The sequence below is a fragment of the Selaginella moellendorffii genome, unplaced genomic scaffold (assembly GCF_000143415.4).
Source record: "Selaginella moellendorffii unplaced genomic scaffold, v1.0 SELMOscaffold_6, whole genome shotgun sequence".
NCBI classification, from domain to species: Eukaryota; Viridiplantae; Streptophyta; class Lycopodiopsida; order Selaginellales; family Selaginellaceae; genus Selaginella; species Selaginella moellendorffii.
The window spans coordinates 368,804-392,639 of record NW_003314267.1 but is presented as its reverse complement, the minus strand read 5'-3'; the positions used below and the strand labels follow the sequence as shown (position 1 = coordinate 392,639).

Here is a 23,836-nt window from a genome sequence, read left to right as displayed (position 1 = left end):
CTGCCTAGGAATTTCAATTTCAACATCAACTATAAAAATTTGAAAAATTCTTTGTTATTATTGCTAGTTCTTTTTATTCCTTTTTGTGATAATTGGTATATTTATTTAAAATTTTCCTTACTTTCCTCAATAAAATAATAAATAATCTAAGAATATACACTACCAGTTAGCCCTAAAACTGAATAAATAAACCCTTAAATTACACATACTCCATATTTACTTTTTTCTTTAAAGTTGAAGCCATGACCAAGTTTTCAATGGAAATTGTTCTATGTGAAAGGTGCAACCAAGATGAAGCTAAAGGAATTTTTAATCAGTCTAGAGCCATTCTGCCTCAAAGGAATCACATAGAAAACATCCTGTCATGTCAAAGTATTTACCTGGGAAATAATGTCTTGAGGTTCAAGTGGCAATGCAATTAATTGACTATGCAAGTGCTACAACAACACACTTGCTTCTTTACCACTGTTCTTGAACACCTGTGTATTTGTCTACAGGGTTTAGGGTTTATGGTTTCTGCCCTAAAAAATGACTTCTATTCCATTTGTAAGAGATAAAAGTTGGTGCTTTTGGATCAACTTCATTGTGAACTGTTCAAACAAGGACACATGACCATGAGCACACTACATGTTTAATATCATTTGTGTGCTGGCATCAAGATTGTAGAAGGAGGTGTTGTTGTCCACTTGAGATCGTAGAGTGTGGATCCTACCACTTGAAGTACCTAATATTTAGGAAATCACACTAGAGGTCAATGCTGTTTGTAGTGCTTTGGCCAAGAAATCTGGGAAAATCAACTGTATAAAGGAAGGTGATGATAGAAAAGGGTTAGGCTTGGCCTCCTAGTGTAGCTGAGCTCACGTGTTAGGGATAAGATTGCCTCTGGGAAGCTGGATGAGGGATCTATTTTCTAAATTAGAAGTTGGGCTTCTACACACTTGCATTGCTAGGTTTACAGTGTGTCTTCAAGGCTAGGCCTCACCTCTTTCTTGAAGCATTTAAAAGTGTTTAACAACCTGCTTGTGCAAATATAAAATGCTTGTGTGTGTTGCTAGTGGCAACACAATATCCCTAGGAATAATAATTGTGAATTTAAGAGTGTGCTTAAGGAGTTAGATCTTTAGAGTATTCTTCTAGGAGGATTGAGAGAGTTTAAGGGAGAATTCTGGAGCATGAGAGAATGTTGGTGGCAATAACACAATAGCCATGAGCAAATCTAAAGAATAAAAAAGTGTTCTTGATCTTTTTTCTACAAGGGTGTGTGATAATGGGCGATTAGGCGCAATTGCACTTTGCCTGGCACTTTGGAGCCCCCGTTCTACCAATTCCAAGATAGCTTGCAGTTGGCCAGTGAAAACATAGTGCCCCCAAGCATCCCCTCCTCTTTGAGCACATTACTTCATCTTCTCTTATGTAACATTTAGTACAATAAGGAATTAACTCGACTAGTTAATCTTTCCAATTAACAAGCGAGGTGGGTAGCCTTGGATTTAATTAACCTCCCCTGCTATAGCCATTTCCACGTTTCTTAAAGACTTGCCTAGGTGGCCACGTGGCAGATTCAGATATTTTGTAGACACATGGGTGAATGCCGTGAGTTCGGCTGTTCAGCACCCCTGGGCGGCACAGGCGCATTGCCATAGCCAACAAAAATATCCCCCTATGGATTTCAGGTTCTTCACCAAAATTGGCAAGGAAATGTGAATATTAAAACGTTACTGCCACTGTTTTTCACTACTCTTTGGAGTTCCACTCCTGATACCTGTGCAAGCTCCCTGGAAAATCCGTGAAGAGTCCATCGACTTTAACAGTCTTGATCCAGTATTCGAATTCCTCGTATGGATCCTCATGAAAATCAAAATGTAAGAACTGGTTCTCGTTCCTAAACGTGTAGGGATGAACCTTAAGAACAGACAAAATCGAGGGTAGCGAAAGGTAAGAAAATTTGGAGCGGCCAAACCTGGAGATGCCGAGAGTGAGCTCTTGAAACCAGGTGCGTCGCGTTCATCAAATAACCAGTGGTGATGTTTGGAGGCACTATCGTATCCTTCCAGGGTCCAATGCCAACAACATAGTTGCTGATGAAATCCAAGTATCTGTTTGATGTTATCTCTGCATAACTCTGCCACAATTGAAGCTTTTCAGCATACAATCGACTTTGGTTTGTGGATACCTGGTTTGTGTCTTGCGTACGAACCGTGTAATCGTCGATCAGAAAGATCTTTGGAGAGTCTGTGATGTTCGAGATGTACATAAGCGACGTTGGAGCAAAGCTTTGTATAAAGATTGGCTGCTTGTTCCACTCGTCCGACTTATATTTTCCTTTGTAGCCATACTTCTGTAGGATTTCCATGAATGAATCTTCCACTCTCTTGCCTTGAGGCCACTGTACCTGTTTGCAGAAACGATTTCATTTTTAAGAAAAAACAAACACAAGAGAGAAGAAAAGATTGTTTTTTTTCTCACTTACATGTTTGTTCATGAAGACCGGACTCTTGATTTCCGGATAGATTCCAACTGTGCGAGACGCCTCCAAGGCGATTGAGATAAAACGTTCGAATGTGATGATTTGAAGCTTTCCTGCAAAGCACTCGATAACGTGTCCAGAAACTTTTTCTAGAAAGAAAAATCACCGTTGAATGAAGGATCCCGAAAGCTATACCGCTGGCGAAGTCTTAGTCTTTGAAGCTCTTCAAATGTAAAGTCCACTATACAAAGAAGGGAGATGATGAGATACAGAGGAATGAACATACCAACAAAGAAGCCTGTGAGATTTTGTCCCTCGAATTCGTACGTAGCTCTTCGCCCTCTAAATTCCGGATGCGCAGCAATGTCCGTGACATCATCGAGAATTGGATCGTGGAAGCAAATAAGAACGCAATCCTTTGTAGCTGTGATATCCGCTTCTATAAAATCGGCTCCTTCCTCGATTGCTCTCTGGACGGAGAAAATTAAAGTAATCCATGGCTCCCAAACTTCACTACTCACCTTATACGCCAGTGCCGTTTCCTCTGGAATTTCCCCATTTGATCCGCGATGAGCGACATTGAATGGCCTCCAGTCCTGGATCGCAACCCTGTTCGACAGTGGGAAGCGGTACAATCGAGCAGCGCCGCAAGATGATCCAGCGACCGCGGCGAGAAAGACGATGAAGAATGCTCCCACCCACATTTAGGGTTTAGGGTTCTTCCCCTCTTGTCGGGCTAGGAGGAATCAAAGAAGAGCGAATTTCATGTGGATGAGAATGTAGTAGCTCCTTTACCACGATTCAATTTCTCTGTACGTAAGAATTTGATCAGAATCCCCACACTGGAATAGCTGACTGTAAATCCGACAGTGTGACGCTGCTGACACTGAGGTGGTGCTCGTCTGACGTTGAGCTGTAGGTGACAAGCTTTCGCTTCGAGTGACTGTATAGCTACTCCAAGCCTCGAGGATTGAAATGCTATCCTCATCAAACATTTTCCTTTGAATCCAGAGATTTTATATTTTGGAAAAGGTGGTGCTCCCTATATACTAAGAATATCCATTATGTTTTAAAAATTCCTATTGAAAAAGTAATTAGAAAAAATCCATTCGGCTGGCCGAATGGTTTGCGAGAACAGACATGGAAACATGCAGTCCATCTCGTGATTAAGATTGTTCCCGGGAAAATTTTAAAAACTTTGGATAGCTGTTTGTAGTAACTTCACGCCCTCCATCTCGCTAGACTTTGCCGGGTCCAAACGTTATCTATCAGTGACTAAACGCTAGTACACGTTAACTGGGAATTTAAAGATCAACTTGGAAGCCATAAAGTCAATCTGAAAACTTTCACGCTCCGCAAAACCTCAAGAGCATGTCCCGCATTTGCATTTGCGTGAAAACGAAGTCAATTCTCGCGTATAAGTGCAGCTCCAATCTCTTTCCTTTAGTCATCACGAGTTCTTATAGATCTCTTCCAAAAGTTTCCATGTTCTTATGAACACTCCGAAGAAGATGGTGGTCCCAAAATCCATGAATTCGTTGTCACTGCTGCTGATGATGACGATCATGATCGTCTCTCTTTCATTCTCGATCCGTGTCAATGCCGCCGATCCAGATCCACTGCAAGACTTTTGCGTCGCTGACCTCTCCAAGGATCTCACCATCAATGGCTTCCCTTGCAAAAAAGCCTCCAACACCACCACCGAGGACTTCATCTTTGGCGCCCTCAAGCGTTCAGCCAAAACGAACACTCCACTCGGCGCTGCAGCGGTGTTTGGATCCGTCAACGAGTACCCGGCTCTCAACTCGCTCGGCCTCTCCATCGCGAGGCTCGACTTCGCGAAAGGCGGCTTGATTGCTCCTCACACCCATCCCCGCGCGTCCGAGATGATCTACGTCGTGAAGGGGAGCATGTACGCCGGGTTTGTCACCACGGACAACAAGCTCTTCGCTCGGGTCATCTCCAAAGGCGACGTGATGATCTTCCCCCGGGGTTTGATCCACTGGCAGCTCAACGTTGGAAACACCAGCGCAGTGGGGATCGTTACGCTCAACTCGCAGTTCCCTGGCTTTCAGCTGATCGCCAACTCCATGTTTGGATCCAAAATCCTGGACGAGGTGTTGATGAAGACCTTCTTTCTCAACAAGAAGGCCATACAGCAGCTCAAGTCAATCTTCACTCCCTCTGGCTAGAAAAACAAATTCGATAGTGTTCACCTTGAAATAAAGTTTGTCACATACGAGATCTTTCCGCCATATCCAAGAGTGTCGTGTGCTTGAGAACGCTCCAGAGCTCATTTGGTACCTTTAGATCACCTCCATTTTCTTGGAAACTCTCGTTATCTTCGCTATCAAAGCAGTACCATGGAGCTTGCCAGGCTTCGTCCTCGAGCACCTTGCCTGGCTCGAAAGTCATGACATACTGTGACATCCCTGGAAGATTTGCATTCTTAGTTCTTACACGAGAGCGAAAGAAAAGAGACTATACCTGTGAAGAAGAGCCAGTGCACAGGCCTCTTCGTCTCCACATCCTCGTAGTAGACGATGAAACCGTCGGCCTTGGACCAGACATTGCAAGTGAATCCTCCCACTTTCTCCACACCAATGTAGGTGGAATTGCTCACCAGCCAATCTGGTGACAAAATCCCCACTGGGAAATGCATCGTCTTGCAGCTGCCGGCGTCGAGATCGTAGTAGAAAGAGGTACCATTTGTCCACTCGAGATCGTACAGCGTGGATCCCAGCTGCGAGTGGATGATATTGAAGTTCCTGCCATTCGGGAAATCATACCACAGGTCGATCGTGGAGAGCTTGCCGCTCGAATTCTGGAAGAGCAGCGCGTGGAATTGCTCCGGCCACGGCGTTGGAGTGGGGATTCCAAATCCGGCGACGCAGAAGGCGAGAAGAATCGACGCGAGGGCGACACGATTAGCCGCATTGCCATGCGACGCCATAGCCAACGAGAAAGAATTCAAATTTAGGGTTCTTTGCCTTCTAGGGTTCTAGGCTCTTGGGCAACCATGAATGGCATTGCGGAAGACGCTGCGATCCAGGAGGAAGAACAGCGGCCGCCACGAGCACCCGCATTGCATCGGTCAGCTCCAGGAAGAGGAGCTTTCCAATCTCCCAGAGTCTCCCGATCCCTCTTTCTTTGCCTCTCTCCTCCGAAAATGTACTCTTCTTCCCCAAGGGCGGCATCTCCACCACTACATCGCGCTGAGCGGCCTCGAGCCCACCTCACGGTTTCTCACCAACATGCTAATTTACATGTATGGCATCTGCGGTAGCATTGACGATGCGTGGACTGTCTTTGGTCGGATGCGATCCCCCAGGAACGTTTTCTCGTGGAACATCTTGTTTTCAGCAAATGCCTTTAATGGGCATTTTGATGAAGCGCAGGTTGTGTTTAATTTCATGCCACAACGTGATAACGCTTCGTGGACGCTGTGCATTGCTATGTTCGCTCGATCCGGTCAAATTGTTATAGCAAGAAATGTTTTTGATGCGATTTTCCAGCCGGATGTTACTGCCTGGAACGCGATAATCGCAGTCTATGCCGAAACCGGGCATAACAAAGAGGCGCAAGCGCTCTTTCAGAAGCTGGATCTCGAGGGAGTCCACCCGGACAGCATCACTCTCATCTCCGTGCTAGATTCCTGCGACGATGTCCAGCTCGGAAAGACCATCCACAGCGAGGCCGAGCTCGGCGGCTTCCTTGATTCGAGCGTCAACCTAGGAACCGCGCTGGTGACGATGTATGGGAGGTGCGGGAGCTTGATCGCTGCCGAGCAAAGCTTCTCGCGAATGCTTCGCCGAAACGTCGTGAGCTGGAGCGCCATGACTTCCGCATTCGCTCGCAACGGGGAGATCGAGCGAGCGGAGCTGACTTTTGAGAGGATCCCGTCTCACTGCTCTATCTCCGCCAACACGATGATCTGGGCTTTCGTCCAGAGCAGCCAGCTCCAGCGCGCTAAGAAGATCTTCGACGGAATGCTGGAGAGAGATAGAGTTTCTTGGAGCTCGATGCTGTGCGGCTACACCCAGCGCGACCATCTACATCTCGCGCGGGAGTTCTTCCACTCGATGCCAGGGAGATTTGCGAGCGTGAGCGCGTGGAACACGATCGTGGCGGCCTACGCCCGCGCCGGGGACTTCCCAGAGACGGTCCATCTCTTCAAGCGCATGGATCTCGAGGGATTCCCAGCGGACGAGCTCACCTTCTCGAGCGCATTCGAGGCTTGCAGTGGCCTCTCGGACGTGAGAACCGGGAGGATCCTTCACGCAAACTTCGACGATCGCGGCCTCCCGCTGGACGAGTACGCGGGAACCTCGCTCGTGACAATGTATGGGAGCTCCGGGAGCTTGGAAGAGGCCGAGGCTGTCTTCTCGGCCATGCCCAGCCGCAACGCCGTCGCCTGGAACGCCATGATCGCGGCCTACGATCACAATGGCCGCGGGAAGAGAGCGCTGGAGAAGTTCCGGGAGATGGAGCTTGTGGGCGAGCTTCCGGATCAGATCACGTTCATCACTGCTCTGGCGGCGTGCAGCCACGTCGGGCGTGTGGAAATCGGGCGCGAGTTCTTCTCGAAGATGGCGGACTATGAGATCTGTCCGGTGGTGGATCACTACCTCTGCATGCTCGATCTTTTGGGGCGAGCCGGGCGCTTGCAAGAGGCCGAGGAGCTGCTCGAGAGCATGCCGTTTGTGCCTGACGATGTTGCATTGACTACTTTGCTGGCGGCTTCCCGAGTTCTTGGAGATGCGAGGAAGGGTGCCACCGCCGCAGACAAGGCAGTGAAGTTGGAGGGTGGCGACTCTTCGTTTTACGTGTTGCTTTCTAATGCTTATACCTCAACTGATTGATGTAGTGAGATGAGTTCAGCTCAAAGTTTTATTTATTTTTAACTTTTATTGACTTCCTTTGATTTTCGTTGAATAATTTTGTGAGTCTCAATGACCATTCTTGCTATTCTCACTTACCACTTTTTTGCTCAATTAAGAAACAAAAACAAGAGGCATAATTTTACTCTTTTGCTATCTTTGAATTTCATTTTCACTCAAAAGTTCAAGAATGATAAACATTTTTTGTTATTGTTCAGTCAGGAGCCTCTGAAAAATATCCCTAACGATGAAGACAATACGTTTTAGATCAATAGGTCTTGATGTTTCATTTTATTGGGTTGTACCTTAACAATATAAATGAAAACAGTTAATGGAGAGAGGTGGTAAACGAGACGGTCTGGAGAGGGCTTCCACAATGATATTGCCGGATGATATCTGCCAGAGAGAGAACAATGCGGCTGTCCCAAGCGATTCCTCTGTGGCACAAGCACGAAATCATATGTGTGGTTCTTTGCACTGAATGGATTTGGGTAGTGGATGTTGTTGCTTGTGTTGGAAGGAGCCAGCTCCAAAATGCTCCCATTCACAGCTCCTTTCACGCCAAAGCCACCAACAGATCCAATCAACATTAGCTCAAAGATAAGATAAGGTAAGTTTGTAACACTTACCAGAGCTGCCTGCAGGAATGTTTGCAATCCAGTAGCTGATGTAGGGATAGACTGCATTTGGGCTTGGCAGTGCTTTTTGATCTGCCATCACCATGCAAAACAAAATGAAATATTTTGATTTTAGAGATTATTTCTTGGGCATTTATACAAAATCCAGAATTATACAAGCTTTCTAATAGGGGTTTTTACATTTCGATACTTGTTAAAATAATGTAATGACAATGTCTGAAATATTTGAGGGTTTATCCTTATAATCATTTGTTTATATACAAACTATATACCTTGTTAGCATCACAAGATCCACTCTCTCGCATTTATTTTCTATACACTGGAGCCTTCAAAGAGGAGAGGTAAGCAATATCTGCCTTCACAATCCCATCAAAGAGTTGTCCAAATGGTGCCATTTTCACGTATCTCCCGGCCCCTCTAGCAACGTTGAGTCTCTCATTTTCCCACACAATCCTGCCTTGGCTGATGGTCACTTCTATATTCCCCTGGAAGATGGAAGAACATCTCAGTGCCCGCGATAAAATGAAGCATGAAGTTATTACCTTGATTTGCCATCCTTCGTATATGTTAGTGTCAATATTCGAGTGGTGAGCTTTTGCAGAGATTGTTGTTGTTTTGTTGGGATTCAAGATGATAAGATCCGCGTCTGAGCCAGGCAACACCGCGCCTTTCCTCGGATATATGTTGAATATTTGTGCACTGTGCCATGCGAGATTGAGCTTAAAATCAATAAAAAGTTGAAAGCAAGAGAATGACTCACTCACCAGGCAGTGCTTGTTATTCGAACATAATCTGATGGAGAAATCTTCCCAGAGTTCTGTTCCAGAAAATATTGGACGCTAGAAAAATGAGGAAGCTGCTGTTACTTACCACCATAGCATCCCACACAATGTGCATTCGCTCTTCTATGCCTGAAAAAAGTCAATTGTCAAAAAAGCACCATTGAAGCAACACAGATGTAAACTTACCATTGACACCATTCGGGATTTTCCGAAAATCGCCTCTGCCGGCTGCTTTTTGTGATGAATTGAAAGGACAATGATCTGTGCCGACAAGCTGAAACGTCGTGTTAGCTTGATTTTTAGAGCACTAGAATTTAGTAGATAGTGTATTCACCTGCAAAAATCCACTTGAGAGGGCGGCCTGAAGTGCCGCATTATGTCCAGCAGGCCGTATAGGAGGGCTCATCACGTATCTGCAAAGAGAGAAAAACTTGAAAGCTGAAACTTTTAGAAGCATGCATACGTACTGTGCAGCTACCCGAAAGTCTGGATCCCACAACTTGGAGTCGTCCAAGACCAAACCAGATGCAACTGGCTCGCCAATCACTCGTTGTCCTGCCAAAGCTTCAATTTTAGACGAAGGTTCTAAATACCAAACCGACCTGCTTGACGAGCTCGAGCAATCTCTTCCAGTGCATCTATGCTCATTACGTGAACCACATACAGAGGCGTGTTTACAAACTTTGCAAGTCTGATGGCTCGTGCTGTGGCTTCTCCTTCCAGCTTCGCATGTAAAAGAAAAGTATGAAGAAAGCAATATTAAAAGTTTTGCTTACCAGTGATGGCCGAGACAACGCATGTCCCTCCGGTCCAGTGATGCCCAAGTCGTAGATTCGAGATTGACCTTCGGCCACGGCATCACCGTTTTCCGCATGAACTTGTGGTACTGCCCCAAGGCTTTTACACGTCTTAAACCCTTGCAAGAGCTGTTCGTCCGTCACCATCAAACTCCCCTTGTACGCCATGAAAAATTTGAAAGAGTTGATTCCTACAGCACGAGATCAACACAAACTTGTAAAATACGAAAACGAAAACTACCTCACCATGTTCTTTCACGAGAGTTTCCATGTCTTGTGCCACTTTGTCGTTCCAGGTCGTAACAGCCATATGAAAGCCGTAGTCCATGCAAGAGGACTCGGCTTTTCTTCGGTAGCTCTCAAACCCCTTCAGAAGGTCACCACCGATCGGGAGTGCGAAATCAATATGCATGGTTGTACCTCCGGCTAGAGCAGCGGCTTGGCCACTGAAGAAGTCGTCGCAAGTTTCCTGGCCCATGAACGGCATTGCGAGGTGTGTGTGAGGATCAATCCCTCCTGAAGCAAAAACAAATGTAGAAACAATGAAAAGAAATGCGAGAGAAGAAGTTAATCCTCACCTGGCATTACGTACGTGCCAGTCGCATCGACTACACGAACGCCGTCTGGAACCTGTGATGCCAATCGTTCTTTAGCATCCACAAGAGAAGGGCGGGCGGGTAAGGAGGACGCTACCTTCAAATCTGGAGCTACCAATTTGATGATTCCATCCTCGATATACACGTCCGCATGGAACTGGCGATCGGCATTCACCACTGTTCCTCCGCGGATCAAAATCTTGCTGCTGTCATCAGTCTCAGCCAAGCACATCTGCCAGAAAAGAAAAATTTCCAAGCTAAGAAAAATCGCTCGATCGAAATCTCCTTCCTCTCACCGCATCATAAATCCCAGGCGCAGCAGCAGCAGCATCGCAGCTGGATCCATGCGCGATCGGGAAGCATGCACCGACGATTAGAGCGACAAGGAGCGCCAAAATCCCCCCCATTCCTTGTAAACCCTAGGCTAGGCTCTATCGGAGCCAAAATTTTAAAAGAGAGGAGGCTAGGCTAGGGTTCTTCGATGACGATATTTCTTCTTTCTCTCTTCGTCTTGCTCGCTGCCTCCGCGGCAGCTGGATCATCGCCGCCGGAGCCGCCCACAGCGCAGGAGGATGCGGCGGCGCTGGACCGATTCAAGCGCTACCTCCAGATCCCCTCGGTGCATCCCAATCCCGATTACTCGGCCACCACCGATTTCCTGCTCGCCATCGCCGGGGAGCTGGGCCTGGCATCCCGCGTCTTGGAATTCGTCCCGGGCAAGCCCGTCCTCCTCTTCACCTGGCAGGGCAGCGATCCCTCCCTCCCGTCTCTCCTCCTCAATTCCCATGTCGACGTCGTCCCGGCCGAGCCCTCCAAGTGGAGCTCTCCCCCCTTCGCCGCCGCGGAGGATTCTCGCGGCAATGTCCTGGCTCGCGGATCCCAGGACATGAAGTGCGTGGGATTGCAGTACCTCGAGGCGATCCGGCGGCTCAAGAGGGCGGGATTCAAGCCGCCACGCTCAGTCCATGTCTCCTTCCTCCCGGACGAGGAGATTGGCGGCAACGATGGCGCTGGGCAATTCACAGGCTCGAAGGAGTTTCAGGATCTTAACGTGGGGCTCGCGCTGGACGAGGGATTGGCGTCCGAGGGGGACGAGTATCGGGTGTTCTATGCCGAGAGATCGCCGTGGTGGCTGGCGGTGAAGGCCATGGGGCGGCCCGGCCATGGATCCAAGCTCTTCGATAACAGTGCCATGGAGAACTTGGGGAAGAGTTTGGAGATTGTGAGCAAGTTTCGAGCGGCGCAGTTTGATCTTGTCAAGGCTGGTATCGCGGCCGAGGGCGAGGTGGTGTCGGTGAATCCAGTGTTTCTCAAGGCTGGAACTCCTACTCCCACGGTAAGTTCCTCGTGCTCCATTCTTTCTTTCCATTTCCCTTGTTCTTTATTCTCTTGTATGGTACCAATCAATTCTAGAATCCTAGGTGCTATCCAGATTTTCAGCTTGCGGTTCCATGCATTCGTGATTCTTGAGAACTTTTTACGTGTTTTCTTCGAGCGAAAATATCGGCTTGTTTCGATGCTATTTCTTGGTTTATGCAATGTTTGCTTTGCGTTGTTTTCCCAGTCTTTCTTCTGCTTGACTGATGTTCCTCGATCAAAATGTCTTTTTTCTAGCAATTCCATGCAACTTTAGTTTTTTTTTTTGTTCTTTGTTCTTTTCCTTCTTATGCTAGTCGCCTTGCTTTTCTTCGCCAGGGATTTGTCATGAACCTCCAACCATCCGAGGCCGAGGCCGGATTCGACGTAAGGATGCCTCCTTTCGCAGACCCCGTTGCCATGGAGAAGAGAATCGCCGAGGAATGGGCTCCCGCCTCGCGAAACATGACTTACGAGGTAAATCAAGCTTTCAAAGTTCCCTCTCTCGTGTTGATTTTGCCATGAAAGTTTCGCCTTGTCCAGTTCAAGCAGAAAACTCCAGTGAAGAGAAGAGATGGTTCCTTGAACTACACCCCGGTCGATGACTCCAATCCTTGGTGGTCAGTCTTCAAGGAAGCCATATCCAAATCCAACCAGAGACTCGCAAAGCCAGAGGTCTTCCCTGCCGCAACCGATGCTCGCTACTTCCGTGACTTGGGAATTCCGGCCTTTGGATTCTCGCCAATGGCGAACACTCCCATTCTTCTCCACGATCACAACGAGGTTCAGTGATTCTTCCCTTGCTGCCTTTTCTAACGATTGCTTTTTGCTTTCCAGTTCTTAAGCTCTCGAGAATACTTCAAGGGGATTGAAGTGTATCAGATTCTCTTGAATTCTCTTGCGAGCTTTGTTGGTTCAAAGGATGACACGACGAGCCATTCTGAGCTCTGAGATTAGAAGAGTGAGTTTTGTTTTAATCCATCAGTTGTTAATATCTCGAGAATGTGACCAGATTAAATAAACCTTTGTATCGTTTCTCGATTTGTACGAAAGCCCTGATAAGAACAGATGCTACACTTGATCTTGCTGAGATCTGAGTTCACCCACCCATTTATATACACTTCAGGGCATCTCTCTAAAAAGTTAAAACAAATTGTTGCTATCAGAGGGAGGTTTCGATCCTCCGACCTGTGGGTTATGGGCCCACCACGCTTCCGCTGCGCCACTCTGATTTTGTAACAATCAAATCTTAGTTTTTATATTTAAAAACGTTTCCAAAACTGAATAAACTTTTAAAACTTAGTTTTTAAGAAAATTTGTATTTCCCTTTAAAGTTTTGGATCACTCGTCGTTATTGCAGGAAAATTGTGACGAGGACGAGAACAGCAAAAAGAGAAGATTATTCTTGTGCTTGTTGATTAAATAGCGCCGCCTCAAACTCTAGTATGGTTCCACGGGCTTGCGGAAGTTAGCGCCAGCATATACAGCCGCGTCTCCCAGCTCTTCCTCAATCCTCAAAAGCTGCATAGACTCTTTTCCACTTCAGCAGGAGCTAGCTTTAAGAAACCCTCGGACTTACCTGATTGTATTTCGCAAGCCTCTCAGATCGGCATGGAGCTCCCGTCTTGATCTGACCCTGCAAAAACAAAAACAAAACATCAAAGATCACTCATATGAAATTTTCTGTTCTTACAGTTGCCAGCCCGACAGCAAGATCTGCAATGAATGTATCCTCTGTCTCACCACTGCAAGGTTAAGAGGTTTCAGTAACAGCAAGCAAGTGGTTTGTGAATCGTCAAACTTTACCTGCGATGACTGGTCATTACTCCCCAACCAGCTTGCTTAGAGAGTTTCACAGCCTCAATACTTTCTGTCACGGTTCCGATTTGATTGACCTTCAACAGGAGAGCATTGCAAGATTTCTCAGAGATCGCTTGTTGCACACGCTGCAAAATGAAGTCTCGTTTCAATGTCACAAAGAACTTGAAAGGAAATACCTTCGGATTGGTAACCAGCAAGTCGTCACCAACAATCTGGACATCCTTCCCGACTTTAGCAGTAAACTTGGCGTAGTGTTCCCAATCGTCTTGGTCGAAAGGATCCTCGATAGACACAATAGGATAATCCTTTATGAAGGACTCGTAGAGTGTGATGAGCTTGTCACCGGAAATCTTCTCGCTGCCGTCGTTGTTCTGTCATTTAGGCAATTAGTCAAAACCATTTCCAAAACGTTGAAAATCATACCTCCTCCTTGAAGTTAAGATCGTACTGCTTGTCCTTTTCGTTGTAAAACTCGGATGCAGCAACATCCATACCAATGAGAACCTGAGAATCAATTCCACTTTGTAATTGTAAAGAGAAAAACCTTGTTTCTACCTTTCCGGTGTAGCCAGCCTTCTCAATAGCAGTCTTCAACAGTTCCAGACCTTCCTTATTTTCCTGTAAGCAAATCGAAGGCACAACATAAAAATTTAAAACGACGAGAAAACAACAGTTTACCTGAATACTTGGAGCAAAACCACCCTCGTCTCCTACATTAGTGGCGTCTAGGCCATATTTCTTCTTGATAACAGCCTGTTTTGACAATTGCGTGGTTAGAGAGGCAAGGAATCTAGAAAGAAAAACATGCACCTTCAGGCTATGGTAGACTTCAGCTCCCATCTTCATGGCCTCTCGGAACGAAGAAGCTCCAACAGGCAGAACCATGAATTCCTGCATTGCAAGCTTGTTGCCGGCGTGTGAGCCGCCGTTGATAACATTAAAGGCAGGAACGGGAAGCACAAGCTTCTTGTTTCCGGCAAGGTTGGCAATGTGCAGGTACAAAGGGATTTTGGAAACGCCAGCTCCGGCCTTGCACACGGCCAAAGACACGGCCAAAATAGCATTGGCCCCCAACTAGAACAAAGAAACGAAAAGAGGATGAGCGAGCTCGAGAAAAAAGCAAAGTTTTTTACTACCTTCTGCTTGCACCAGCCCCATTTGTTTTGTGTTCCATCGAGCTCGTGAACCATGAAGTTGTCAATACCAGTTTGATCGGTCGGATCCTGTACAAGATTTTGTTAAGTTGGAGCTAGAATTCTTTGATAAATCCGTTACCTTTCCAACAAGAGCAGGCCCAATGATCGCGTTCACATTGTTCACAGCCTACATCAAAGCTTTGGTTTGTCGAGCAGAAATTCCCCAAAAGCAAACGCAAAAAATCACCTTTGAAACCCCCTTTCCCATGTAGTCTTTTCCTCCATCGCGAAGCTCCAGAGCCTCATACACCCCTACAAAGTAACATTCATTAGAACGAATAAGAACCGAAGGAAAAAGGCATCGATTGATTTACCAGTGGAGGCGCCGCTGGGCACAGCCGCTCTGTAACACGATTTATCAGACAACACAACATCGACCTGCGAGATTTGCCATAGTCAGTGCCTTTTCTCTCCATGCAAATGAAATCGATCTAACCTCCACAGTGGGATTGCCGCGGCTGTCGAAGATGGTGCGCGCCTTGACTTGCTGGATCGATGGCGCCATTGATCGGAGAAGAGTCGAATCGAGCCGAGAAGGGAGAAAAAGACCTGCGATGCTAAACCCTCGATGGCGAATAAAAACTCGGCACGAATAAGACAAAGTATATTCGTGCAAGCATATTCTTTGCGGGCCGCAGAATATTCACCTAGTTTGAAAACCATATACTTTTTCGCGAGAGCCAAGAGTGGCAAACAAAGGGCGATTTAAATCATTACATTGAGACCGTGAACGAACCACAGGCGCACACACAGAGGGCCATGAGGATTTCCATTGCAATTTTTGTGCTCTTGGCTAGCATTTTTCAAGGCAAGCTCTCAAGCTCCATCGATCGATCAAGAAAAAATTTAGTCATTTTCATGGAATGTTTTCGATTGATCGCAAATATTTCATGCATTGTTCCATTTATTCAATGATTTCTTCATAGCTTTTTTTTCCTCCTTGTTACCTCAAGGAACGTCACGCTGAGACTAAAGAACTCTTGCCCCTTCACAGTATGGCCGGCCTGGCTGGGATCTCCAATGGTGGGTCCTGGGCACAGCACTAAATCCCACGTGGTGCCCCGTCGGTCTGGTGGCGCACAAACTGCCAGTTTGGAGACCAGGATGCCCCCTCCTCCAACGACACCACCCTGGGCTGCGACATAGGCGACTGCGACTCCCAGCTGGAATGCCGGGGGATTGGCGGCCAGCCACCGTTTACCATCGCGGAGCTCACGCTGGACGGCTACGATCGCAGCGATTTCTACGACGTGTTGCTGGTGGACGGCTATAACCTGCCCGTACGGATCGTCCCTGTGCACAGGAACTGTACGGCGGCGGGGTGCCACAGCGGTGTGAATTCCAACTGTCCGATGGAGCTGTGTGTTCTGGGACGGAATGGCAACGTGGTGGCGTGTAGAAGCGCCTGCTCGGTGTTCCAGACGGATAGATTCTGCTGCCGCGGGGTTAGCTCCGAGCCGTCCACGTGTGCGCCCACGATGTATTCCAAGATGTTCAAGGCCCCGTAGAGCTATGCCTACGACGATCACAGCAGCACATTTACTTGCCATTCCGGGACGAATTACGTGGTGGAATTTTGCCCCGGCAGGAGCTGATATGCGCCGTTGGATGCGCGATTTTGGTCACTAATCATAAAGAAAACAATGCGTGGTTGTTTTTTATTATCTTGGCGACAAAAGATTGGCCCAACAATCGAAGAGCCACCGAACCAGGAGAGAATTTTGACAAATGCAGCTCCATGAAAGCCTCTCTCTCGTCCAAAGCAAACAAAATATGACGGAAAGAAAAAGGAAAAAGAAAATAATTCTCTGCAAAGAATCTCCAAGAATCTCTAAGAAAAAGAATCACCTTGATTCTCAAACCGCAACTGGCGGCTCGTTGTATCTCGAGCTTCCTCGATTTCCAGCCTCGACGGCTTCGTTGTAGAGCCCATGCTTGGACGAATCATACTTCTCGCCATCGCCCCACAGGGCGTAAGCCTCCTCGCCGTGCGCGGCGTCGTCCCCGATCATCAGGTGTTCTTCCGGCATCCGGAGAGGAACGATCTTGCTGATCACCCAGCAGATTATGCTGGTCATCACCAAGTTCCAGGAGATGATAAACAGCGCCCCTCCGAGCTGCTTCACCACCTGCATGGCTCCCCTAATGTCGTGGTTGTAGAACGCCCCGTGAGTTCCCGGGACTGACGAAAACATTCCCGTCACCGTTGGCTGCGCGAAAAGACCCGTGAGAAATCCCCCGAGAGTTCCCGCCACCGCGTGAGTGTGGAAAACCGCCAGAGTGTCGTCAACTTTCTGAAGGAAGGGCGATCGCTTGTGCACGACCATCATCGTGTACCATGGAATGCTGCCGGAGAGAATCCCCATGCAAATCGCTGCCCAACCTTGCACGAGACCTTGGAATTCACACAATGTTTGTCAATTTAATCGAGTATAGATTGGGGATAAGAAATGCTTGATTTGTATACTCACCAGCTCCAGGAGTGATGCAAACGAGCCCGGTGATCATCCCTTGGACCGCTCCAATTACGGACGGCTTGCCAAAGAAGATGGTGTCGAAAGCCGTCCAGACGAGCAGGCTTGCGGCGGCACAGATGTTTGTGTTTAGAACCGCGAGCGATGCATCGATGTTTGCGGCGTAGGGATCTCCTCCGTTGAATCCAGCCCAGCCCATCCAGAGCAATCCAGCGCCACCCAACATGAGAAGAACATTGTTTGGGGGAAATCTCTCGCGGTCCTTTGTCAGCCTTGGACCAACCTGCGCGAATAACTCTGAAGTTTAGAATAACTTTGTGATCGATCGAGAGTGATATTACCCAATATGCTGCTGTAAATCCCGCCACCCCTGACGAGAGATGGATCACATACCCTCCAGAGTAATCGAGAACTCCCCACTGGAACAAAAACCCGCCGCCCCACAGGCTAAATGCCCCGACCGTGTACGAAAACGTGAGCCAGAGCGGCACAAACAGCATCCACGCGTGGATGTTCATCCGCCCGAGCAGCGATCCTGCGATGAGGATCAAGCAAATCGCCGAGAAGACGAACTGGAAGAACACCATCGTTGCCATGGGGTAGAAAGGCTGCACCATCTGAGTTTCGACCGTTCCATTGTGGAATTTGTACTCGGTGGCGGAGAGATGGGCTTGGCGGAGGAGGAATTTCTGATCGAGCGCCGGCCCGGCTTTGCCCCAGAAGGGGAGGAGCTGGTGCCCGAAAGACATCTTGTACGCGAAGGAGACCCAGCAGATCAAGACGGCGGCGAACGCGTACAGGGCCATGAAGGCCGAGTTCACGGCCCACTTCTTCTTGACGATGCTGCCGTAGAGGATCACGAGCCCCGGGACGCTCTGCATGCCAACGAGCGTGGCGGAGATGAGCTGCCATGCGTTGTCACCTTTCTCGAGCCATTCCGGGGTGACGGCCGTGATTGGGGTCGTTCGGGCCGCCATGGTGATCAATTTGGAGCTCTAGCAAAGCTCGGGATCCTACCAACCGCTGATCTCTAGCGCTAGAAGCTCGAGGCTAAGCTCGAGATTGATAATGGAAGTGGGAGGAGAGTGAATTGGGCGATTTAGGTGGTGGTTTATAGTGGCTAGAATGACAATGGCGGAAGGGATTGACGATGTTTTTGGCGATCGCAGCGATGGGCGTGGTCCACAGCTGGACATGAAAACATCCGCTAGCTGGCTACTTTGTCGCAGGATATGAAAAAACATTGACCTAAAAGAAATCTCTGTCATCTACCTTTATGGAAATTTGTGTTATTCAGGAGATTTTCGTTTCAAGACAACATATCATTTCGTTAAGGTGGCAGATCTTTGTTTTTGGACAGAGTACCAAAATACTTCCAGGAAAAGAAGAGGATTCGAACAATTTAAGTTTGTTAAGTGTTAGGGTTTTAGTTAGGTCGTGCGATGGAGGAGAAGGATGTTGGGATTTTGTGCTTCGCGAATTCCTTCCCCGGTTTTAGAGCTGTTCTCAAGCAAAGGTATGGAGAATGCCGCGCTCTCTCCAGCCATGGTTGCATTCTTTCATTCCGTTCTTTCAGGTACTCCGACTTCATCGTTAACGAGGTGGATCTCGATGGCAATGTGGTGCGATTGACGAGCTTAACAGCGCCACCAGAGGTCCTTTGACGTTTCCATTCTTGATCATGGCTGTTTAGCTTCGTTTTTCTCTTTCGTCTTTCAGGATGAAACCCGGAGTGAGGCCGCTGCCGCGGAGTTTTCCGTGGCTTCATACGAAGCACAGCTCGATGCTTTCAAGGAACTCGCCGGCGAGGAGAATGCTCGTATTGTCAAGCAGCTCCTTGACAAGATTTCTCCGGAACAGGCCGATGATGGAAACGCACTGGTGGAAACTCTCACGCCAAACGAGGATAAAGGCAGCCGCACGGTATCTTTGCTGCTTGTCTTTCTTGTTGTATGAAAGTAAGGTCTTCGTGTTGCAGAAAGTTCACGCGTTCTTTCGGGAGAGAATGCCGATGCTTATAACTGATACTGTGGCGGACAATCGCATTCGCGTGAGATACGGTGGCGGCTCAGCTTCTGACGATCGAGCTGGCAAAAGGAATCGAAGCTGGAAAGGAAAGCGAGGCTATGAATCGAAGCGACAGAGACAAGACGGTGACAAGTTTGATCGTCGCGCAGGAAACTACTGGCCAGCTGATAGACACAAGTTTTGCCAGTGAGTTTTTGTCTTCCCTGGTTCTTTTTCTCAAGCTTCGGTTTCTTTTCCTTGTAAGGTTTTACCTATACAAAGAGAACAAGACTACGCAGTCGGCTTTGATGATTGTAGCTCAGAAGATTGGCGTAAAGGTAACCTGAGCGTAACTGTTAGTTTTTCTAAAGTTTCTTACCAGGCAAAGAACATGGGTTTTGCGGGGACGAAAGATAAGCGTGCAGTAACAACGCAGCGGGTAAGAACTTCTTTTTAGTCGCCATTAGAGTTTGGAGAAAAAAAAAATGCAATATTTTTTTTCCAGGTCACTGTTTACAAGCATTCAGCAACACAACTCGCAGCACTTAACAAATCCTTGTTTGGTATCAAGCTAGGAAACTTTAGGTACTGTTTTTTCTCTCTAACATTCTTTCCAATTTCATTTTTTATTTTCTTTAAATTTTCTTAGCTACGTTGAGAAGGGCTTAGTTCTTGGAGAGCTTTCTGGAAATCGCTTCAACGTGATTTTGCGGTGATTTCTAACCGATGGAAAGCATTCTCTAATGGACTGCGTGCAGTGATGTCGTTGCAGAGTCCGAGAATGCGATCAAGGAAGCAGCTGAGGGCATGGGGAACTCTGGTTTTATCAACTACTATGGCTTGCAGGTATGTGATGACTTTGATCTAGAGTACGTACTACCTTCACATTTTTGCAGCGTTTTGGAAGCTGTGGTGTGCCGACGCATGCTATAGGCGCCAAGCTGCTCCAAGGTGACTGGAAAACCGCAGTGGATCTGATACTCCAAGAGAGAGAAGGAGATATCCTTTTTTTTTCTTCTATTTTTTTTTAAATGCTTTAACCGAAAACTTTTGGTGCCTTAACGCGGTTTACACAGCAGCAAGCAGCTGAGGAATCTCGTAAGATCTTCAAGACTGCTGGTCCTGCCGAGGCCTTAAAGCTCATGCCGCACCATATGATTGCCGAAAGAGCCATTGTAAGATGTCAAGATTATGACGGGCCTGATCCATGTTTCGTTCTTTGTTGGCGCAGCTTCTTGGCTTGAAAAAGGATCCTGCAAACTACTTACAGGCCATCCAAAACATTCCCAGGCCAATGCGGATGATGTAAGTTTGCAAGAGCTTTCTACTTGTTTTGTGATCTTTCTTAAGCTTGTTCTACAGGTACGTCCACAGCTACCAAAGCTATTTGTGGAACAGCGCTGCAAGCGCGAGGATACAAAAATATGGTAATCCACTTTTGTCATTCTCAAACGGTGTCAAAGACGTAGCTTTTACAGGGGTGGATGCTGTTGTGGAAGGTGATCTCGTCTACTGTCAAGAGGATGAGATTTCTAAAGAAGCCGGGAAAGATGATGTGGAACTTGAGGATCTTGTAGACACGGACGTCCTAGAGGATGACGCTCGCATGGAACTCGCTCGCCCATCTCGGAAGAAAGTAAAGGTAACCAGATTGCTGGAAAATCTTACCGCTTTAACACCATTCTAGCATGTCACAGCGGAAGATATTGCCTTGAAAAAGTATGCGATAACCGACGTGGTCTTGCCTTTAGTCGGGTGAGCATGCTTGTGAGTTTTCTTTTTTGCTTCCGGATACTGATTTCTTTTGGCAGTTCCACCACTGTTTATCCATCAAACGATGTGGCCGATGTCTACAATAAAATCACGAAAATGGTTAGCTCGTTTCCAACGTTTTCATGTACAAACTAACGCTTTCATCTTACAGGAATCAATAGATTTGAAGTCTTGTACACACAACGTGAAGTATGTGTTTCGATCCAACATTTGTTTACTTCCTTTTTGATAATTTTTGTAGAGAGTTCTCGGTGGAGTATTTGACAGGAGCATATCGAAACTTACTCGTGAAGCCTATCGACTTCGAGTGGTAATTTGTCCGGCTGCTTCAATGTCCCAAAACTCACATCTTTCGGTTCCAGGAGATTATCCTCGTACAGCGACTCCCGGAATCCTCTGACAAAAACGGACATGGATTTGCTCCAAGATCCTAGCACTAGCCTTCCAGAAGAAGATGCAAACTCCACTCAAGGCCCCAGCCTTCTGGCATTGCAGCTGCAATTCACTCTCCCAACGTCGGCCTATGCCACAATGGCGATAAGAGAGGTCATGAAAATGTCTACCTCGGTAAGCTAGCCATGGTCCTTCTAGAAAATTTTCCTGAGCTTTGCGATTCACAGGTCTCCTTGCATAAGCTGCTATCACAGTAGCAAGAGCTCCCCAACAGAGATGGTGATTGACAAGGATTCTCTGTTTTGTTGTTGCTGCTGCTGCTGCTGCATCTGGATGTGTCGCTTGGATTGGAGTCCGTTGCTTCGTTGCCGTTGCAAGCACAACAAATAGGATTATTCGCAGGGATATTCCTTTTAGGGTTCTTGAGATGATTATTCCTCGGATATTCTTACTTGAAAAAACCGTTAGGGCTCTTGGAATTTTATGCTCGAGGCCTTGTCGAGAATTTGCTGCTCGTGCCGCCGCGCTCAAGATCTCTGCCCGCAGCTCCAGGCGGCGATCGACTGCCTTCTCCAGTGTGGGAATTCGAGGGATTTCCGGCGCGCCAGAGAGATCCAGGCATGGATTGGGGCGAGCGAGCTCCACAGGCACAACAGGTTCCTCGCCAATGCGCTGGTCCAGATGTATGGCCGCTATGGGCGGATCGAGGATGCGAGGGCGGTGTTCCAGGGGATCGCGAGGCCATCGATCAGTTCCTGGAATGCTTTGATCCAGGCCTACAATCGCAACGGCCAGGTGGCGCGCTCCAAGGAGTGCTTCGATCGGATGAGCGCCAGGAATGTGGTGTCTTGGACGATTCTGGCGTCGGGATTTGTGCAGCATGGGCATGGCCAAGAGGGGCGCTTGGTCTTCCACAAGATGCCCGGGAGGAGCATAGTCTCTTGGAATCTAATGATCGGTGCCAGCGTTCAGGACGGAGATTTGGGCGAGGCCGAGCGATTGTTCTTCACAGCACCAGACCGCGGCGTTGTCTCGTGCACGACGATGATCACGGGATATGCCCAAGTGGGTGAGCTCGCCTCCGCGAGGAAAATGTTCGAGGAGATGAGCGAGAAGAACGTTGTTTCGTGGACAGCGATGTTACAGGCCTACTCGGGAAACGCGCTTGTCATCTTTGCAAAGATGGTGTTTGATAAAATGCCCGGGGGGAATCTAGTGAGCTTCTCGGCAATGGTAGCAGCGTATGCCCAGAACGGGCATCTGGACGAGGCAAAGGTGATGTTTGATCATGGCTTTGATCGAAACTTGGTTCTCTGGAATATAATGTTCCATGGATACACCACAAAACAGAAGTTCCGAGAGGCAAAAGAGATCTTTGTCAAAATGCCCGAGCGAGATGTGGTAGCATGGACTTCTATGCTTGCAGCAAATGCCCAAGAAGGGCATATTGACGAGGCCAAGGCTGTGTTTGCAGCCATGCCCGAGAGGAATGCCGTGTCATGGACCACCTTAATCTTCTACTGCGACTCCATCGCGGACGCAGAGCACTGCTTCTTCGATCGATGCCCGAAATGGTCGCTCGTCTCCACCAACGTGATGCTCCAAGCGTATGCCCAGGCTGGGGATCCCCAGAGAGTTTGGAGCTTGTTCTCCTCCATGCCAGATCGAGACACCGTCGCCTGGAATCTCTTGCTCCAGTCGTGCGGTGCCAGCGTCGAGGATTCCACCTGGGTCTTCGAGAGGATCCCTCGCAGGGACGCGGTATCCTGGTTTGAGATGATCCAATCGATCGTGCAGAGCGGGGCTATGGAGTCGGCCAAGATCTGGCTGGAGAGGATGCCCCGCCACAGCGCCATGGCGTGGACGTGCCTCCTCTCGGGGAATTCGCAGCTGGGCAGGATCGAGGAGGCGCGCGCGATGTTTGATTCCATCCCCTGCCGCGATCTCGTCGCCTGGACCGCCATGATCGTGGGCTACGCGCAGAGCCAGCGGATCCACGACGTGAAGAAGCTCTTCGATCGGATGCCCCAGTGGGACGCCATCGCGTGCTCGATGCTGCTCGCCTCGTACGCGCTCAATGGATTCCTTGCCGAGGCCATGGATCTCTTCCCGTGGATGCTGAGCGACCGCTCTTCCACGCACGCCTGGAACACGATGATCGAATCCTTCGCTCTCGCGGGGCCGGTGGAGCGGCGAAAGCTCGCGCTCGATCTCTTCCACGCGATGCTCGTAGAAGGTGTCAAGCCCGATGGATCCACGCTCGCTAGCGTCATGCTCGCCTGCAACCACATTGGTCTCGTGGAATCGGCCAGGGGATTCTTCCTCTCCATCGCGGGGGATTTCGGCCTCGATCCGGGCAAAGAACACTACAGCTGCCTTGTCGATTCGCTCAGCCGCGCCGGGCAGCTCCGCGACGCGCAAGATCTCATGGATTCCATGCCCTTTCTTCCATCGCGGCTGGATTGGAGGACGCTGCTGGGCGCTTGCAAGAGCCAGCCAGATCTGGCCATGGGGGCTCGAGCGGCGGAGAATGTGGTGTCACTGGAACCCCGGAGTGGAGCGCCATACGTGATCTTGTCGAGCGTCATCGCCGTGGAATCCATAGCTCACCTTGAGACAATAGGATATATTCCAGAATAAAATCACGACAATGGCT

At 48.3% G+C, this 23,836-nt stretch overlaps 10 protein-coding genes, 1 non-coding gene and 1 pseudogene across 14 annotated transcripts; 6 read left to right on the top strand and 6 right to left on the bottom strand.

Moving 5' to 3' along the window:
* Positions 1-1,674: 1,674 nt before the first annotated feature.
* Positions 1,675-3,195, bottom strand: LOC9633993 (glycerophosphodiester phosphodiesterase GDPD6). Of its 2 annotated transcripts, XM_002965398.2 has the most exons (7): positions 2,989-3,195; positions 2,754-2,937; positions 2,634-2,708; positions 2,471-2,580; positions 2,174-2,392; positions 1,961-2,122; positions 1,675-1,902 (listed from the first exon to the last, which is right to left on the bottom strand). In XM_002965398.2, exons 1-7 carry the CDS (start codon positions 3,169-3,171, stop codon positions 1,735-1,737), a joined length of 1,101 nt encoding a protein of 366 aa, XP_002965444.1. In that variant the 5' UTR covers positions 3,172-3,195; the 3' UTR covers positions 1,675-1,734. The 2 variants fall into 2 exon arrangements, with proteins under 2 accessions (XP_002965444.1, XP_024526621.1); XM_024670853.1 differs by having other exon boundaries at positions 2,634-2,937.
* An 828-nt stretch (positions 3,196-4,023) lies between these two features.
* LOC112344869 (germin-like protein 1-3) lies at positions 4,024-4,659 on the top strand. Its single transcript, XM_024670398.1, has one exon. The coding sequence runs from the start codon at positions 4,024-4,026 to the stop codon at positions 4,657-4,659; it is 636 nt and encodes a 211-aa protein (XP_024526166.1).
* A 1-nt stretch (position 4,660) lies between these two features.
* LOC9633992 (uncharacterized protein At4g14100) lies at positions 4,661-5,447 on the bottom strand. Its single transcript, XM_002965397.2, has 2 exons — positions 4,955-5,447; positions 4,661-4,899 (listed from the first exon to the last, which is right to left on the bottom strand). Exons 1-2 carry the CDS (start codon positions 5,418-5,420, stop codon positions 4,700-4,702), a joined length of 666 nt encoding a protein of 221 aa, XP_002965443.2. The 5' UTR covers positions 5,421-5,447; the 3' UTR covers positions 4,661-4,699.
* Positions 5,448-5,490: 43 nt separating this feature from the next.
* LOC112344868 (pentatricopeptide repeat-containing protein At4g02750-like) lies at positions 5,491-7,329 on the top strand. The gene has a single exon (XM_024670397.1). The coding sequence runs from the start codon at positions 5,491-5,493 to the stop codon at positions 7,327-7,329; it is 1,839 nt and encodes a 612-aa protein (XP_024526165.1).
* An 863-nt stretch (positions 7,330-8,192) lies between these two features.
* On the bottom strand, positions 8,193-10,615 carry LOC9655358 (dihydropyrimidinase). Its single transcript, XM_002965396.2, has 13 exons — positions 10,457-10,615; positions 10,258-10,392; positions 10,143-10,194; positions 9,811-10,080; positions 9,544-9,755; positions 9,370-9,490; positions 9,235-9,322; positions 9,102-9,180; positions 8,954-9,041; positions 8,856-8,896; positions 8,750-8,802; positions 8,528-8,684; positions 8,193-8,470 (listed from the first exon to the last, which is right to left on the bottom strand). The coding sequence occupies exons 1-13, from the start codon at positions 10,565-10,567 to the stop codon at positions 8,291-8,293; spliced, it is 1,587 nt and encodes a 528-aa protein (XP_002965442.2). The 5' UTR covers positions 10,568-10,615; the 3' UTR covers positions 8,193-8,290.
* Positions 10,601-12,557, top strand: LOC9633991 (aminoacylase-1). Of its 2 annotated transcripts, none has more exons than XM_002965727.2 (4): positions 10,601-11,496; positions 11,856-11,993; positions 12,045-12,299; positions 12,354-12,557. In XM_002965727.2, exons 1-4 carry the CDS (start codon positions 10,642-10,644, stop codon positions 12,465-12,467), a joined length of 1,362 nt encoding a protein of 453 aa, XP_002965773.1. In that variant the 5' UTR covers positions 10,601-10,641; the 3' UTR covers positions 12,468-12,557. The 2 variants fall into 2 exon arrangements, with proteins under 2 accessions (XP_002965773.1, XP_024526019.1); XM_024670251.1 differs by having other exon boundaries at positions 10,604-11,496; positions 12,060-12,299.
* A 119-nt stretch (positions 12,558-12,676) lies between these two features.
* Positions 12,677-12,748, bottom strand: TRNAM-CAU. Its single transcript has one exon. It is a non-coding gene; the product is annotated as a tRNA-Met (tRNA).
* A 55-nt stretch (positions 12,749-12,803) lies between these two features.
* Positions 12,804-15,111, bottom strand: LOC9633990 (enolase). 2 transcript variants are annotated; one of them, XM_002965395.2, is made up of 14 exons: positions 14,970-15,110; positions 14,848-14,911; positions 14,721-14,785; positions 14,613-14,660; positions 14,474-14,560; positions 14,148-14,411; positions 14,016-14,090; positions 13,893-13,955; positions 13,761-13,841; positions 13,514-13,708; positions 13,323-13,462; positions 13,210-13,261; positions 13,096-13,152; positions 12,804-13,037 (listed from the first exon to the last, which is right to left on the bottom strand). In XM_002965395.2, the coding sequence occupies exons 1-14, from the start codon at positions 15,036-15,038 to the stop codon at positions 12,957-12,959; spliced, it is 1,341 nt and encodes a 446-aa protein (XP_002965441.1). In that variant the 5' UTR covers positions 15,039-15,110; the 3' UTR covers positions 12,804-12,956. The 2 variants fall into 2 exon arrangements, with proteins under 2 accessions (XP_002965441.1, XP_024526021.1); XM_024670253.1 differs by having other exon boundaries at positions 13,893-14,090; positions 14,970-15,111.
* Positions 15,102-16,128, top strand: LOC112344867 (annotated as a pseudogene).
* Positions 16,129-16,389: 261 nt separating this feature from the next.
* On the bottom strand, positions 16,390-17,984 carry LOC9655357 (ammonium transporter 3 member 1). The gene is made up of 3 exons (XM_002965394.1): positions 17,349-17,984; positions 17,005-17,290; positions 16,390-16,928 (listed from the first exon to the last, which is right to left on the bottom strand). Exons 1-3 carry the CDS (start codon positions 17,982-17,984, stop codon positions 16,390-16,392), a joined length of 1,461 nt encoding a protein of 486 aa, XP_002965440.1.
* A 452-nt stretch (positions 17,985-18,436) lies between these two features.
* On the top strand, positions 18,437-21,662 carry LOC9655356 (pseudouridylate synthase 7 homolog). The gene is made up of 20 exons (XM_024670446.1): positions 18,437-18,523; positions 18,584-18,662; positions 18,727-18,930; positions 18,986-19,221; positions 19,280-19,352; positions 19,397-19,453; positions 19,520-19,599; positions 19,664-19,726; positions 19,773-19,860; positions 19,911-20,013; positions 20,089-20,189; positions 20,246-20,319; positions 20,377-20,441; positions 20,493-20,656; positions 20,702-20,769; positions 20,826-20,886; positions 20,939-20,976; positions 21,029-21,097; positions 21,150-21,354; positions 21,408-21,662. Exons 1-20 carry the CDS (start codon positions 18,450-18,452, stop codon positions 21,435-21,437), a joined length of 1,932 nt encoding a protein of 643 aa, XP_024526214.1. The 5' UTR covers positions 18,437-18,449; the 3' UTR covers positions 21,438-21,662.
* Position 21,663: 1 nt separating this feature from the next.
* Positions 21,664-23,820, top strand: LOC112344866 (pentatricopeptide repeat-containing protein At4g02750-like). The gene is made up of 2 exons (XM_024670396.1): positions 21,664-22,455; positions 22,666-23,820. Exons 1-2 carry the CDS (start codon positions 21,664-21,666, stop codon positions 23,818-23,820), a joined length of 1,947 nt encoding a protein of 648 aa, XP_024526164.1.
* Positions 23,821-23,836: the final 16 nt, after the last annotated feature.